General features: G+C 45.9%; 1 protein-coding gene across 4 annotated transcripts in view; it reads right to left on the reverse strand.

Moving 5' to 3' along the window:
- Positions 1-17,565, reverse strand: part of CORO2A (coronin 2A) — a 68,308-nt gene that overhangs the window by 21,392 nt on the left and 29,351 nt on the right. For 3 of the 4 annotated variants that reach the window (XM_070794814.1, XM_070794815.1, XM_019966263.2), the window contains one exon: positions 3,893-4,093. In XM_070794814.1, coding sequence (XP_070650915.1) covers positions 3,893-4,093 — 201 coding nt within the window. Of the gene's footprint in view, positions 1-3,892; positions 4,094-4,501; positions 4,804-17,565 lie in introns of those variants that run through there. The other variant, XM_070794816.1, reaches the window with a different exon arrangement.

Below are 17,565 nucleotides of genomic sequence, written 5' to 3' on the forward strand. Positions count from 1 at the left end.
ATTTGTTATGTCACATCCTGTTATGTCAATAACAGAAAATGTTATTATTTTATAGAATTGCAAACTGAACTCTGTGGGGGTAAAATGACAGTCTGGGCTTTGCTTTAAAATATTTCAGGAAAAAAAAAGGGATGGATGAAGCAAGCATGACAAAGTCTTCAAAATTCTTGAATCTGGGTGTGAAGAGTTTATGATATTGTTTTTACCTACCTTTGTGTTTGAAAATTCTTTTTGTAATGATAAAAAAATAAAGAACTAGAATAGAGCCTAGCTGCTGAAAAACAGCAGCATTGGCATCACCTGGGAGTAGAGACGCCAGACTTAACAAATAAAAAGAGGATACCTGGTAAAATTTGAATTTCAGATAAACAGCAAAGGACTTTTTAGAAGTTATGTTCCATGTAATACTTTACTTATGCTATAAAACTATTTGTGAAAATAGCTTGGCAGTTTCCTATAAAATGGAACATGTAACTACTTTATGATCCAGAGATTGCACTCCTAGGCATTTATCCCAGAAAAATGGAATTTACTTATGTGCACACAGAAACCTGTACACAAATGTTTATAGCAGTTTCATTCCTAACAGCTCCAAACTGGAAACAGTCCAGATGGCCTTCAACAGCCAAGGGTTCAACAAACTGTGCAACCACACCACAGAATACTGCTGCTGCTAAGTCGCTTCAGTCGTGTCCAACTCTGTGCAACCCCATAGACGGCAGCCCACTAGGCTCCCCCGTTCCTGGGATTCTCCAGGCAAGAACACTGGAGTGGGTTGCCATTTCCTTCTCCAATGCATGAAAGTGAAAAGTGAAAGTGAAGTCGCTCAGTCATGTCCAACTCTTCGCGACTACAGAATACTACTTGGCAATAAAAAAGAATAAGCAATTGATACATACAACAACCTGGATGGATCTCCAGAGAATTCACTGAATGAAAAAAGTTAAGCCCGAAAGGCTACATAGTGTATGGTTCCGTCTGTATGATATTCTTAAAAAGCAAATGTATAGAAACAGAGAACAGATCTGTTCAATCAATGAAAGTTTATAAGTATCAACTGTGTGTGCCCACCGGGTGATATATGGGTAAGCCAAGTACTGGTTCTCCCCAGCTCCTCCCACATTGCAAGTACATTAAGAAGTACTACCAGAAGAACACAAGTGACTCTGATTCAAAGTACTCAGAGCATGGTATCCTAAGAAAGCAATGTGCATTGGAACATATAATAAAAAGGAGAATGCTCTGGACATTTGGAGGAGGGGGGAAAAGTGACTATTCATGAACATGGCATACATTTCCATTTACTTAGGTCATCATTATTAGCCTGTCAATGATGCTCTGTAATTTTCTCCTATTCAGTGTTGCTTATTAATTCCTGGGTATTTACTCTTCTCATTCTACTGGAAATATTTACATTTTTCTAAGCACTCTTGTTATGTAAAAATGCAATTCTGACTTGGATTCTGATTTTTCATCCAGACACCTTCCAAACACTGATTATTTTTCCTAGTAATTTGACTCTATGTTCTTCTGGTTTTCTATGTAGACAATCACATCAGTAAACAATATGGTTTTATCTCTTCCTTTTCAATCCTTATACCTTTAACTTATTTTTCTAGTCTTACTATGCAGGCCAGCACCTTTTATATTCTTTTTTTTGGGGGGGGTGTTAGTTCCCTGACCATGGGTCATACGACATAATGAACTGAGGATACAACATCACTTATTTAATATTCTTGCCAAAAATGTATGACATGAATCTAATCACAAGAAAACAATAGGTCAAATTCAATTTTAGCAACATCCTTCAAAACAGCTGGGCTTTACAGCTTTGAAATGTCAATATTATGAAATGAAGTAGACTAGTCTAATGAGTAAACTGACAACTAAATATAATGCATGATCCTGGGTTAGACTTGACCAGAAATAAAACTTTTTTATACACACATACAGAGAGAACGATATTAAAAAAAAGACAAAAAGTAAATTTGGCAGAATCTTAACAACCAGTGAATCTTGGTGAAGGATAATCATTTATTCAACTATTTTTGCAACTTTTCTGAGGGTTGAGAGTCTTTCAAAACAAAAAGTTTAAAAAATTCTGTTTCCTAGAAGACAAGAGCCAGGTGGGGTGGGACAGGAGAGGCTGTGGTGCTACTTCCCTAGTGGCTCAGTGGTAAAGAATCCACCTGCCAGAGCAGGAGATACGGGTTCAATCCCTGATCTGGGAAGATCCCACATGCTGCAGAGCAACTAAGCCAAATGCAGCACAACCATTGAGCCTGTGCGCCTTAGAGCCTGTGCTCTGCAACAAGAGAAGCCACTGCAATGAGAAGTCCGAGCACTGTGACTAGAGAAAAGCCCATGCACGGCAACTGAGCACAGCAGAAAATACATAAATTAAAAAAAAATTCTGTGTCCTATGTTAGTGAAGATCCCTTTTCCTAGTTTGCAAAGAATTTTTATTTTGATCATGAATGGGTACTGAATTCTGTGTGTGTGCTTGCTCAGTTACTTCAGTCGTGTCTGACTCTTTGCAACCCCAAGGACTGAAGCCCGCCAGGCTCCTCTGTTCGTGGGATTCTCCAGGCAAGAATACTGGAGTGGATTGCCATTTCCTCCTCCTGGGGAACTTCCCAACTCAGGGATCAAACCCATGTCTCCTGCGACTCTTGCATTGGCAGGCAGATTCTTTACCACTGAACTGCCTGGGAAGCCCAATATAAGCATTAGTACTGCAAATTTCCCTTGAAACACCACTTCCCTGCATCCCCATAATTTTACTGATATATTTCATGTTCATTCATGTCCAAGTATTCTTAAATTTCCATTTTGATTTCTTCTTTGATCTAGAAGTTGTTTAGAAAGGTGTTTTTATTTATTATTATTTTTTTTTTTTGGCTAGGCTGATCGGCTTGTGGAATCTTAGTTCCCTGGCCAGTGATTGAACCTGTGCCCCCTGAAGTGGAAACATGGAGTCTTAACCAATGGACCACCAGGGAAGTCCCTAGAAAGGTGTTATTAAACTTCTAAATGAATGAGAGTTTAAAATTTCTCTTTTGTTATTTATTTCTAACTCAACTGCATTGGGATCAGAAAACGTGATCTATGAATCCGTTTTATGTGTGGTTTTAACTTCTAAAGTCCTTTAGGGCTCTAAGTCTGTTGTTTGTTTTTTCAGCTGATGCTTACTCATGCTTACTTACATGCTTGGTAGCTCTCAGCTTATGAACTTCCCTAATCTTAATCTGTGGGAGTCCTGTTGACACTGAGATACTTTTCTCTGGAGAAACTTTCTGCTTCCGCCGAAAACCAGCCCTCCAAGTCCCTTCAGAGATGCTGCCTCAAGGCAGAGACTCAGGATCCTGAAAAGATCTGCTGTTAAAATTAATCTATATGAAACTGCCATTTTGGGAATCAAAGTCTGTTAAATATCAGCAATTGCATATGTCCCAACTTTTGCTGTCAACGATTGCCACAAGACAAGCCTGTTCTTCCTGTTCACTTGCTGCTTAGCTCTCCTACTTAGATTCCGCCTCAAGGTCCTGTTCTCTCTTGGAGAGAGGAGCTGGCTTTGGAGACTTCCCCAATGTCTCGTGAGCCCGGCAATGCATTTAATGTTATTCAGGAATGAATTTGCAGTGGAGTCCTAAATGTAAGACTCCTCATAGGAGTCCTAAACAATTGCAAGAAGCTGAAATCCCAGGAGAGGAATACTTTTACAATGAAGAAACCAAGACTGAAAGGGGTGAAATGACTTATTCATGGTCACACAGCAGGGCTAGGACTTGAACCCATGTATGGAATCCAAACTGAGGCTCTTTCTACTTTCCCTCTGTCCTGTGCTGCCTCTAGAGAGCTGTTTGGGTCTGGGCCTAGCAGGCGTCCTTACCTGGTGCAAGGGGATGACGAGGAAGGCACCCCCACCAGTACACTCAGTCACGACTGCAATGAAATGGGGGTTCACAGCGCAGAAATGATTGTCTTGGACGCTGTGGGTGATGGGCACAGAGTCGTAGCAGTTCTCCTTGCTGGCTGGTTTGCCAAAGACGTGGCGGAACTTGGAGCTCCGGTACTGGGGGTGCCATGACATCTGTGAGAGACAAGTGGGACAGAAGAGACATGAGGTTCACCAACTGAGAATAGGACATACGGAGTCTCACCTCCTCTCAAGGTGAGGGTGTGAGCAGAACAGTGGTCAGTTCTATGAGGACAGTGGCGTGCTAGGAAAGGTGCCCAGGTGAAAAGGCTAGAATTGTGGCTATTTGGAAGGGCCTGGTGAGATGGTGTACAAGTACTACTGACCTGTTTGCTTTTCATTCCTTCGAGTGCAAACACAAAAAAGCAGAAAAACTGGAGAGAACTCACCCCACTCCTTTCCTTATCCAACACCTTACCAGACAGCCCAGCCTCCCTACTGAGCCCAGCCCAGCTAAGTGCGTTAACACTGCATCCTCTGGAGCCAGCCTGCCCGAGGTTCCAATTCCAGTTCTGCGCTTACCAGTTGGGTGGGCAAATAACAATTTCTGAAGTCTTGGTTTGCTTATTTATAAAATGGGGATAAAGAAAGTATCTGTCTCAGATGCATCATGAGATTAAGTGAGATGATACACTAAGATCCCTTGCTCAATAGTAATAATTACTAGCACTATTATCATCCAGGCATCTTGGCCTTCCCTCACTCCTCATCCAGTCTTCTATTTGTTCACTCAATATGGACTGAGCACCACAGTGCGACTAGGCCCTGTGCCAGACACTGGGGGTTTGGAGAGAGCAAGCCTGAGCCCAGCCTTACAGGAGACAAGAGTCCCATGAGTGAGCCATTAGGGGAGTCTGAGCCACGGGGACCCAGTGTATCATAGGTAATAATGGAGGTTTGTACATGGCAGCCAGGGAGGACTTGCTGGCCACGGGGACCCAGTGTATCATAGGTAATAATGGAGGTTTGTACATGGCAGCCAGGGAGGACTTGCTGGCCACGGGGACCCAGTGTATCATAGGTAATAATGGAGGTTTGTACAGGGCAGTCAGGGAGGACTTGCTGCCCTCAGAGGAAGTGACACGTGAGCTGTGATTTGAAGGATGAGTAGGAATTGGCCATGTAAGCTAGACCAGGGTAAGCTGGGGAAAAGGTGTCCTAGGCAGATGGAACAGCCTGGGCAAAGGCCCTGAAACACAGGCCAAAATGGAATGTCTGGAGAACTATATATGCTATATACGTAAGATTAGCAAGATGCTAAAAAGAAAAATAAACACACACACACACACGTATCCATGTAAACTGGATGACGTGAATGAGGAGAATGGAAGCTGGAGGGGTAAGCAGGGCTATATCATGAATGGCCTTAAGAGGACCCAGGGCTCATTAGTGGCCAAATCTACGGTGCCATGTGGCCTCCTCTTGCCCCTGCTGCTGCTCAGTTCAAACCCCTTCCTCTCGGTCTTGCTGACCCAGTGGGCCCTCCCACCCTCTCTCCCCACGCAGCCAGAAGGACTGTTCTGCACAGCAAGCCTGGCTGTATTCCTCCAACCTAGGCCCCTACCTCAGAGCTCCCTTTGATGCTCCTCATTCACTGCTGCTTTATAGGATCAAGGCCAAACTCAGCTTGGGTCCCACCTCATATTCCAAGATCCCCTTTTTCTTGCTCATCTTCTAAACGGCACCTTCCAGATAAAGAACACCACCCAGTCTCCCTGGTACCTACTGCATTTTCAGTCCTCTGGGCCTTCACCCTTGTCTTTCCCTCTGCTTGGCTTGCTCTTCCCAGGCCCTGTTTGTCTGTACTCGTCTCTCCTCTACCCCAGCTCCCAGGTGGCCTCCACCAAAGCCAAACCGAGTAGCAGAGATCTCATTCTTCTGTCTCTCCTCCCTGCTCTGAATTGGAGTGTGGTGTCAGGGCTCCTCTACCAGCTTGCAGGTTCCTCAACGGAAGGCCTGGGGCTGCCCCAAGAATGCCCGGCACAGTGCTTTGCCCACCCCATGCTCCCAGGCACTTCTCAGGAAAAGGCATGTTTGACTGAGAGGTAAAGACAGGGCTGGTGCTGACCCAGCCTGGGTGGTCTGCCCTGAGGCTCTTCTGTGTGCTCAGTCCAAAGGCACAAAATTAGGCAGTTGACCTCAGGAGGTCACAGTGATCAGGGGCCTGCCACATGAGCCAAGCCCCTTATACAGCACCAGGTGGCCCATCAGCCTCATGGCAGCAGGTCTGTCCTGTGAAGCTCAGACATTTCAACCCTCCTTTTGGGAGCTTTGCCCAAAACCCTGGTGGCATTTGCCAGAGCTACGGGAAGCAGCACAGAATGCAGGGGCTGCTTAATTAATGCCCATTTGATCCCAGAAAGGATGCGAGAAGCCTTACAGAAATAGAGAGAACACAGATAGAAGGAAATAAAAAGAAAAAGCCTTGGTGAGGAAATAGGGACAGAGGGATAATGCAGGAAAAAAGAGATCACTAGGAATGTAGAGGGAGCAAAGCTATGAATGTGGGTTGCCCGATCCTGTACACAGAGGAGGTGGGCCTGGGGGATTTGTGTCTGAGCTTCCTAGCTGTCAATTCGACTCGGGCAACAGAATCAAAAAGGGATTTATGTACTCAGTGCCTGTAAGACAAATGCCACCATTTGCTAAGGAGCCACATGGCTCTTCTCTACACCAGGTCCTGAGAGAAATAAGTCCTATAGATTGTCTTAGGAAAGAGGAGCAAAGATAATGGTCTCCCTTCAGTTCAGTTCAGTCCCTTAGTTGTGTCCGACTCTTTGCGACCCCACGGACTGCAGCACGCCAGGCTTCCCTGCCCATCACCAACTCCCGGAGCTTGCTCAAACTCATGTCCATCAAGTTGGTGATGCCATCCAACCATTTAATCCTCTGTCATCCCCTTCTCCTCCCACCTTCAGTTTTTCCCAGCTTCAGGGTCTTTTCCAATGAGTCCGTTCTTCGCATCAGGTGGCCAAAGTATTGGAGTTTCAGCTTCAGCATCAGTCCTTCCAATGAATATTCAGGACTGATCTCCTTTAGAATGGACTGGTTGGATCTCCTTGCAGTCCAAGGGACTCTCAAGAGTCTTCTCCAACACCACAGTTCAAAAGCATCAATAGATTCAAGGGATTAGATTTGATACAGTGCCTGAAGAACTATGGACAGAGTTTCGTGACATTGTACAGGACGCAGGGATCAAGACCATCTCCAAGAAAAAGAAATGCAAAAAAGCAAAATGGTTGTCTGAGGAGGCCTTACTAATAGCTGTGAAAAGAAGAGAAGCGAAAACCAAAGGAGAAAAGGAAAGATATATCCATCTGAATGCAGAGTTCCAAAGAATAGCAAGGAGAGATAAGAAAGCCTTCCTCAGTGGTCAGTGCAAAGATAGAGGAAAACAATAGAATGGGAAAGACTAGAGATCTCTTCAAGAAAATCAAAGATACCAAGGGGATATTTCATGCAAAAATGGGCTCAATAAAGGACAGAAATGGTATGGACCTAACAGAAGCAGAAGATATTAAGAAGAGGTGGCAAGAACACACAGAAGAACTATGCAAAAAAGATCTTCATGACCCAGATAATCACGATGGTGTGATCGCTCACCTAGAGCCAGACATCCTGGAATGCGAAGTCAAGTGGGCCTTAGAAAGCATCACTACGAACAAAGCTAGTGGAGGTGATGGAATTCCAGTTGAGCTATTTCAAATCCTGAAAGATGATGCTGTGAAAGTGCTGCACTCAATATGCCAGCAAATTTGGAAAACTCAGCAATGGCCACAGGCCTAGAAAAGGTCAGTTTTCATTCCAATCCAAGAAAGGCAATACTAAAGAATGCTCAAACTACTGCACAATTGCACTCATCTCACATGCTAGTAAAGTAATGCTCAAAATTCTCCAAGCCAGGCTTCAGCAATACGTGAACCGTGAACTTCCTGATGTTCAAGCTGGTTTTAGAAAAGGCAGAGGAACCAGAGATCAAATTGCTAACATCCGCTGGATCATGGAAAAAGCAAGAGAGTTCCAGAAAAACATCTATTTCTGCTTTATTGACTATGCCAAAGCCTTTGACTGTGTGGATCACAATAAACTGTGGAAAATTCTGAAAGAGATGGGAATACCAGACCACCTCACCTGCCTCTTGAGAAATCTGTATGCAGGTCAGGAAGCAAAAGTTCGAACTGGACATGGAACAACAGACTGGTTCCAAATAGGAAAAGGAGTACGTCAAGGCTGTATATTGTCACCCTGCTTATTTAACTTATGTGCAGAGTACATCATGAGAAACGCTGGACTGGAAGAAGCACAAGCTGGAATCAAGATTGGCGGGAGAAATATCAATAACCTCAGATATGCAGATGATACCACCCTTATGGCAGAAAGTGAAGAGGAACTAAAAAGCCTCTTGATGAAAGTGAAAGTGGAGAGTGAAAAAGTTGGCTTAAAGCTCAACATTCAGAAAACGAAGATCATGGCATCCCGTCCCATTACTTCATGGGAAATAGATGGGGAAACAGTGGAAACAGTGTCAGACTTTATTTTTTGGGGCTCCAAAATCACTGCAGATGGTGATTGCAGCCATGAAATTAAGATGCTTGCTCCTTGGAAGAAAAGTTATGACCAACCTAGACAGCATATTAAAAAGCAGAGTCATTACTTTGCCAACAAAGGTCTGTCTAGTCAAAGCTATGGGTTTTCCAGTAGTCATGTATGGATGTGAGAGTTGGACTATAAAGAAAGCTGAGTGCTGAAGAACTGATGCTTTTGAACTGTGGTGTTGGAGAAGACTCTTGAGAGTCCCTTGGACTGCAAGGAGATCCAACCAGTCCATTCTAAAGGAGATCAGTCCTGAATATTCATTGGAAGGACTGATGCTGAAGCTGAAACTCCAATACTTTGGCCACCTGATGCGAAGAACGGACTCATTGGAAGAGACCCTGATGCTGGGAAAAACTGAAGGTGGGAGGAGAAGGGGATGACAGAGGATTAAATGGTTGGATGGCATCACCAACATGATGGACATGAGTTTGAGCAAGCTCCGGGAGTTGGTGATGGACAGGGAAGCCCGGCGTGCTGCAGTCTGTGGGGTCACAAAGAGTCGGACACGACTAAGAGACTGAACGGAACTGAACTGATGAAATATTGCTCTTCACAGCATCGGACTTTACTTCCATCACCAGTCACATCTATGACTGGTGTTGTTTTTGTTTTGGCTCTGTCTCTTCATTCTTTCTGGAGTTATTTCTCCACTGATCTCCAGTAGCATATTGGGCACCTACCGATCTGGGGAGTTGATCTTTCAGTGTCCTATCTTTTTGCCCTTTCATACCGTTCATAGAGTTCTCAAGCCAAGAGTACTGAAGTGGTTTGCTGTTCCCTTCTCTAGTGGACCACGTTTTGTCAGAACTCTTCACCATGACCAGCTGTCTTGGGCGGCCCTACATGGCATGGCTCATAGTTTCATTGAGTTAGACAAGGCTGTGGTTCATGTGATCAGCCTTGATCACATGGTTGTTGTGATCAAACACAAACACTTGGTTGGTTTTCTGTGATTGTGGTTTTCATTCTGTGTACCCTTTGATGGAGGAGGATAAGAGGCTTATGGAAGCTTCCTGATGGGAGAGACTGACTGAGGGGGAAACTGGGTCTTGTTCTGATGGGTGGGGCCATGCTCAGTAAATCTTTAATCCAATTTTCTGTTGATGGGCGGGGCTGTGCTCCCTCCCTGTTATTTGACCTGAGGCCAGACTATGGTGGAGGTAATGATTATCTTCATTACCTCCACCATAGTCTGGCCTCAGGTCAATATTTCATCTGACAGAATGTGGTCCACCGGAGAAGGGAATGGCAAACCACTTCAGTATTCTTGCCTTGAGAACCCCATGAACAGTATGAAAAGGCAAAATGATAGGATATTGAAAGAGAAATTCCCCAGGTCAGTAGGTGCCCAATATGCTACTGGAGATCAGTGGAGAAATACCTCCAGAAAGAATGAAGGGATAGAACCAAAGCAAAAAGAATACCCAGCTGTGGATGTGACTGGTGATAGAAGCAAGGTCCGATGCTGTAAAGAGAAATATTGCATAGGAACCTGGAATGTCAGGTCCATGAATCAAGGCAAATTGGGAGTGGTCAAACAAGAGATGGCAAGAGTGAACGTTGACATTCTAGGAATCAGCGAACTAAAATGGACTGGAATGGGTGAATTTAACTCAGATGACCGTTATACCTACTACCGCGGGCAGGAATCCCTCAGAAGAAATGGAGTAGCCATCATGGTGAACAAGAGAGTCCAAAATGCAGTACTTGGATGCAATCTCAAAAACGACAGAATGATCTCTGTTCGTTTCCAGGGCAAACCATTCAATATCAGAGTAATCCAAGTCTATGCCCCAACCAGTAACGTTGAAGAAGCTGATGTTGAACGGTTCTATGAAGACCTACAAGACCTTTTAGAACTAACACCCAAAAAAGATGTCCTTTTCATTATAGGGGACTGGAATGCAAAAGTAGGAAGTCAAGAAACACCTGGAGTAACAGGCAAATTTGGCCTTGGAATACGGAATGAAGCAGGGCAAAGGCTAATAGAGTTTTGCCAAGAAAATGCACTGGTCATAACAACACCCTCTTCCAACAACACAAGAGAAGACTCTACACATGGACATCACCAGATGGTCAACACCGAAATCAGACTGATTATATTCTTTGCAGCCAAAGATGGAGAAGCTCTATACAGTCAGCAAAAACAAGACCAGGAGCTGACTGTGGCTCAGATCATGAACTCCTTATTGCCAAATTCAGACTTAAATTGAAGAAAGGAGGGAAAACCACTAGACCATTCAGGTATGACCTAAATCAAATCCCTTATGATTATACAGTGGAAATGAAAAATAGATTTAAGGGCCTAGATCTGATAGACAGAGTGCCTGATGAACTATGGAATGAGGTTCGTGACATTGTACAGGAGACAGGGATCAAGGCCATCCCCATGGAAAAGAAATGCAAAAAAGCAAAATGGCTGTCTGGGGAGGCCTTACAAATAGCTGTGAAAAGAAGAGAAGCAAAAAGCAAAGGAGAAAAGGAAAGATATAAGCATCTGAATGCAGAGTTCCAAAGAATAGCAAGAAGAGATAAGAAAGCCTTCTTCAGCGATCAATGCAAAGAAATAGAGGAAAACAACAGAATGGGAAAGATTAGAGATCTCTTCAAGAAAATTAGAGATACCAAGGGAACATTTCATGCAAAGATGGGCTCGATAAAGGACAGAAATGGTAGGGACCTAACAGAAGCAGAAGATATTAAGAAGAGGTGGCAAGAATACACAGAAGAACTACCCAAAAAAGATCTTCATGGCCCAGATAATCACGATGGTGTGATCACTGACTAGAGCCAGATATCCTGGAATGTGAAGTCAAGTGGGCCTTAGAAAGCATCACTATGAACAAAGCTAGTGGAGGTGACGGAACTCCAGTTGAGCTATTTCAAATCCTGAAAGATGATGCTGTGAAAGTGCTGCACTCAATATGCCAGCAAATTTGGAAAACTCAGCAGTGGCCACAGGACTGGAAAAGGTCAGTGTTCATTCCAATCCCAAAGAAAGGCAATGCCAAAGAATGCTCAAACTACCACACAATTGCACTCATATCACATGCTAGGAGAGTAATGCTAAAAATTCTCCAAGCCAGGCTTCAGCAATATGTGAACCGTGAACTTCCTGATGTTCAAGCTGGTTTTAGAAAAGGCAGAGGAACCAGAGATCAAATTGCCAACATCCGCTGGATCATGGAAAAAGCAAGAGAGTTCTAGAAAAACATCTATTTCTGCTTTCTTGACTATGCCAATGCCTTTGACTGTGTGGATCACAATAAACTGTGGAAAATTCTGAAAGAGATGGGAATACCAGACCACCTCACCTGCCTCTTGAGAAATCTGTATGCGGGTTAGGAAGCAACAGTTAGAACTGGACATGGAACAACAGACTGGTTCCAAATAGGAAAAGGAGTACGTCAAGGCTGTATGTTGTCACACTGCTTATTTAACTTATGTGCAGAGTACATCATGAGAAACGCTGGACTGGAAGAAGCACAAGCTGGAATCAAGATTGCTGGGAGAAATATCAATAACCTCAGATATGCAGATGACACCACCCTTATGGCAGAAAGTGAAGAGGAACTAAAACGCCTCTTGATGAAAGTGAAAGTGGAGAGTGAAAAAGTTGGCTTAAAGCTCAACATTCAGAAAACGAAGATCATGGCATCCTGTCCCATGAATTCATGGGAAATAGATGGGGAAACAGTGGAAACAGTGTCAGACTTTATTTTTTTGGGCTCCAAAATCACTGCAGATGGTGACTGTAGCCATGAAATTAAAAGACGCTTACTCCTTGGAAGGAAAGTTATGACCAACCTAGATAGCATATTCAAAAGCAGAGATATTACTTTGTCAACAAAGGTCCATTTAGTCAAGGCTATGGTTTTTCCTGTGGTCATGTGTGGATGTGAGATTTGGACTGTGAAGAAGGCTGAGCACGAAGAATTGATGCTTTTGAACTGTGGTGTTGGAGAAGACTCTTGAGAGTCCCTTGGACTGCAAGGAGATCCAACCAGTCCATTCTGAAGGAGATCAGCCCTGGGATTTCTTTGGAAGGAATGACGCTAAAGCTGAAACTCCAGTACTTTGGCCACCTCATGTGAAGAGTTGACTCATTGGAAAAGACTCTGAGGCTGGGAGGGATTGTGGGCAGGAGGAGAAGGGGACGACAGAGGATGAGATGGCTGGATGGCATCACTGACTCGATGGACGTGAGTCTGAATGAACTCCTGGAGTTGGTGATGGACAGGGAGGCCTGGTGTGCTGGGATTTATGGGGTTGCAAAGAGTCAGACACGACTGAGCGACTGAACTGAACTGAACTGAATGAAGATAACGGTGACCTCCTTCAAAAGGTCCCATGCAGGCACTGCTGCTCAAAGTGCCCCCAACCCTGCAGCAGGCCACACCTCCACCAGGGACTCCTGGACACTCATGGGAAGTCTGGGTCAGTCTCTTTTGGGGTCACTGCTCTTTTCTCCTGGGTCCAGGTGCGTACAAGGTTTGTTTGTGTCCTCCAAGAGTCTTTTTTCCCAGTCCTGTGTAAGTTCTGGGGGCTCTTTGGTGGGGTTAATTGTGACCTCCTCCTAGAGGGCTTACACCATACGCAGGTCTATTGCACCCAGAGCCCCTGCCTCTGCAGCAGTCCACTGCTGACCCGTACCTCTGTAGGAGACACTAAAACACAGCTGTGTCTCAGTCTCTGTGGGGTCTCTGGGTCCTGGTGCACACAAGGTTTGTTTGAGCCCTCTTAGCGTCTCTGGCGGGTATGGGGTTTGATTCTAAACGCTATTTTGCCCCTCCTACCTTCTTGCTGGGGTTTCTCTTTTGCCCTGGAACCTGCGGTATCACCTTAAAGTTGCTCTAGCACCACGCAACCACTGCTCCAGTGCCCTGAAGCCACCACTTTGGCAACCTGCAGGTAATTAGTGGCAACTGAGGAGTTGCCTGGGGCCTGGGCTGGGGTTAGCAAGTCAGCAGGCTCAGCTCCTGGCCCACACCCTTGTCTTGAGCAGCAGTACCCACTCCAGCATTCTTGCCTGGAGAATCCCAGGGACGGCGGAGCCTGGTGGGCTGCCGTCTATGAGGTCGCACAGAGTTGGACACGACTGAAGTGACTTAGCAGCAATAGCAGCATCAGGGGAGGGAGGGGCATCTGTTTGTGGCCTTGATGCTCCAGACACTCCATCACTCCCCTTACATCCCAGCCGCCCTACAGTTAGTCCTAGCCTGGGCTTCCCAGGTGGCTCAGTGGTAAAGAATCCATCTGCCAGCGCAGGAGAGGCAAGAAACTCCGGTTCGATCCTTGGATCAGGAAGATCTCCTGGAGAAGGGAATGGCAACCCACTACAGTATTCTTGCCTGGGAAATTCCATGGCCAGAGGAGCCTGGTGGGCTATAGTCCTTGGGGCGGCAAAGAGTCGGACGCGACTGAACACGTTAGTCCTAGCCAGTGCATCGTGGGCAGACGTGATGTGTCACCTGCCTGTGACCCTCCAGAACTCTTGTCCTCGACTGGAGGGATGAGCAGCCCACAGGTTCCAGATGGTGCAGATTCCCTCATCCTGAGTCCCCCAGGCACTCTGTGAACACAGTACCTCTTGCCAACTGACTCATGTTGGACACACAGCGTGACAGAGAATTAAATTTGTGTAGTGAACCACTGAGAAACAGCAGAGGTATTTGTCACCCAGCAGACCCTACCCCTGGTGGCTCTTGGGCTTCCCTGGTGTCTCAGCTGGGAAAGAATCCACCTGCAATGCAGGAGACCTGGGTTTGATCCCTGGGTTGGGAAGATCCTCTGGAGAAGGGAAAAGCTACCCACTCCAGTATTCTGGCCTGGAGAATTCCACGATGTATAGTCCATGGGGCCGAAAAGAGTTGGACACGACTGAGCGACTTTCACTTTCACTATCGCTTACCACTCCTGACTAACACAAAGAGTTGGATATGCCTTAGGACCGAACAACATGCACTGCTCCTGTGTGCATGTATTTATCAGTTCACGAGTGAGTTTCAGGACTCAGCAACTCAGAAAGCAGGAGTTTTACGTTCCCCACAAGCAGGTACTTGCCTGGAAATGAGTACTATAGTGGGCCCTTAGCACTGTGAGGCCTTGCCCACAGGCTGGGCCAGAGCACAGATCTGGGCCAGGTCTACCCCATGTCACTTGTCCCGTCCTGCCTGGTCCCATCCAGCTGGGTCCACATCAAAGCCATGGCAGGCCTTCTCAGGTGGAGCAGGCCAGCTCCCTGGGGCACAAAGCAGAGGGTGGCTCCTTCTGCTGCTGCTATCCCAAAGGTGCTTAGCGGGCCAGATGCCACAGGATTAGGCTCTTTGGGCTGAGAATTCCCTGCCCTGCAAAAAGATTAGTCATCACCTAACATCCTATTGAGGGTTTTTTTTTTTTTTTAAAAAAACAAACTTTTTATTTTTTGGCTGGCCACGCAGCATGCAGGATCTTAGTTCCCTGGCCAGGGATTGAACCCACACCCTCCCCTGTATTGGGAGCATGGAGTCCTAACCATTGGACCACCCGGGAGTCTCCATTGGGTTTCTTTCCTACTGCCTGACAGTGGACTAGCTCGATGCCCCTACAACCCTCCTGAGGCCTGTTGTCCTCATTCGGTGCCGAGGGACCGACTTGAGCAAGATCACAGGAGTAGGAGCAGCGGAGCGGGTAAGCAGAAGCCACTACCTGGTCTAGACGCCCCTCTTCCCAACTCCTGCCCCCCTGGGACTTTTGAGAGAGATGGAGACATAGATAGGGCACAGAGACCCAGAGATTGTCCTGCCTGGCCCCAAGGGCCTGTCCTCCCAGCCCAGCCCTGCATCATTGCAGGGACAAGGGTTAGCTGCAGGGTGGCTGAAACTGAATCCAAACTGGGTGTGGTACAAAGCAGCATAACAGATTATTCATTAATGGTGCTGATCCTGGCTTCAGGGAGAGAATGAAATTACCTGATTTGGTCTTTGAATGTCAGGGGTGGGGAGGGTTATCCACCAGTTCCAGGCTACTATTGTCCCCTTAGTAAGCTTGTGTTCCACATCTAATATTTGGAATTACATTTTATTCTTTCCCTTAAAACCCAACCTTGTCATCAAGCTGCCTCCAGACACACCTCCTGGGAGGGTATGAATCACCGCACTTAACTTCAGCCACAGTTAATAGAAGATTAGAATCAAAAGTTTCTTAGCTTCACAAAGTGAAAAAAGATGATCATAACTGTATTTGAAGGTGACCTACAAAGACCAAGAATTAACACAATACCAAGAATTAACACTAATTATGGATAGGTCCCAGATCTTGACTCGAATCCTGGGTTGACAGTTATGGAACAGGAAGGAAGAGGGCAGGGCACAACCTTTGAAATTATGTCACAGCCCAAGGGCACAACATAAACTGATTAGATAGAACCAAACTTGTCCAAGACAAGTAAACCTGACTAGACCTTGATCCTCAGGATACTCTCACTAACACATCAGAGCTAGCTGACACACCCAGAGGTGCCATGACAGTTCCAAGGTCAATCGTCAAAGACCAAAAAGTGGGCAGTGGCCCAACCCCGGAAATCCACACCCTTTCCCCAAAATAGTTGGAATAATCCTCCCACTCATCAACCTATGAAATTACTCAGCCCATAAAAGCTAACCACACCATATCTCGAGGCTGCACTCACCCTCTGCAACGGCCCACACTCTGTGGAGCGTGTTTCTCTCTGAATAAAAGCCACTTCTCACCTACCAGTTTGTCTCTCACTGAATTCTTTCTGAGATGAGACATCAAGAACCTGAGCTTCATTTGGCTCTGAAACCAGGCCTGTGATCGCAGTTGGAAGACCATGGGTTTTGACTGGGTTCAAGTCCCATATATTGAGTTTTGGCTGGGTTGGAATCCCAGCACATGTGTTCAAGTCCTAGTCTGAGGTAAATGGTTTCAGCTTTCCATCACAGAGTTTATTTTGATCCTGGCTTTGACCCTAAACTTGACAGGAAGTTTCTAATTCACTCTCTAATTCCTTTCTAATTCACCCTCTCAGATCCCCCACCCTCACCCCCAGGACCCGGTGAGATATCTGGTTCAGGAAGCCAAGGCCCAGTTGAGGTCGAGGCCCCCCGCTTGCTGTCAAGACAGATCTCTGCCTAACCATGGAGCCCTCCTTTATTACCAGGCAGAAAGAAGAAACTACAGGTCTCAGCTACTTCTGAAGTCAGGCCCTGGCTTAGCTGTCACTTCTTGGCACTAGGTGTCTTTATTTTTGCCTCCAACAGGCCAGTGACAGGGTCTGAAGTGATGGGGGAGGGGGGTGGGGATGGGGCAGAATCCAGGGAACTGGGACCTCAGGGTCTCACCCCACAGGCTTAGTTTTCTTCCCTCTTTCGAAGCAAGGAGAGTCCTTGTTGCCCCCCACAGAAGCAGCAACACCAATTGTTCCGGTTTGTCCAGGTTGGGGTGTGGGGTCGGTATTCCTGGGATGCAGGACTCTCAGTGCTAACATCAGGAAACTTTTGGACAAACAGGGAAAAGTTGGTCACCTTGCCACCTACTGTAGAGGCCTCCAGAAAACTTTTATCCTATTCACATGCAAAAATTCTACCATAAATCATGAGTAGCCTTGACTCTGACAACTTGCCTATGAGATGGAAGGCTCCAGAATGACTTCTTAGAGAGCCCATCATACTGAATCAAAGAACACAACATCTCTAAGCAGAAAAAGCCAAGGTCTGTAAAGTGAAAGTGAAGTTGCTCAGTCGTGTCCGACTCTTTGCAATCCCATGGACTGTATGCAGTCCACCAGGCTCCTCCATCCATGGGATTTTCCAGGCAAGAATACTGGAGTGGGTTGCCATTACCTTCTCCAGGAAATCTTTTCAACCCAGGGACCGAACCCTGGTCTCCCACATTATAGGCAGATGCTTTACCATCTGAGCCACCAGGGAAGTCCCAAGGTCTGTAAAGAGAGGTGAATATGGGTACATGCTGTATACTCAGTTGTGTTC

Source organism: Bos indicus, chromosome 8, assembly GCF_029378745.1.
Source record: "Bos indicus isolate NIAB-ARS_2022 breed Sahiwal x Tharparkar chromosome 8, NIAB-ARS_B.indTharparkar_mat_pri_1.0, whole genome shotgun sequence".
Taxonomy (NCBI): domain Eukaryota; kingdom Metazoa; phylum Chordata; class Mammalia; order Artiodactyla; family Bovidae; genus Bos; species Bos indicus.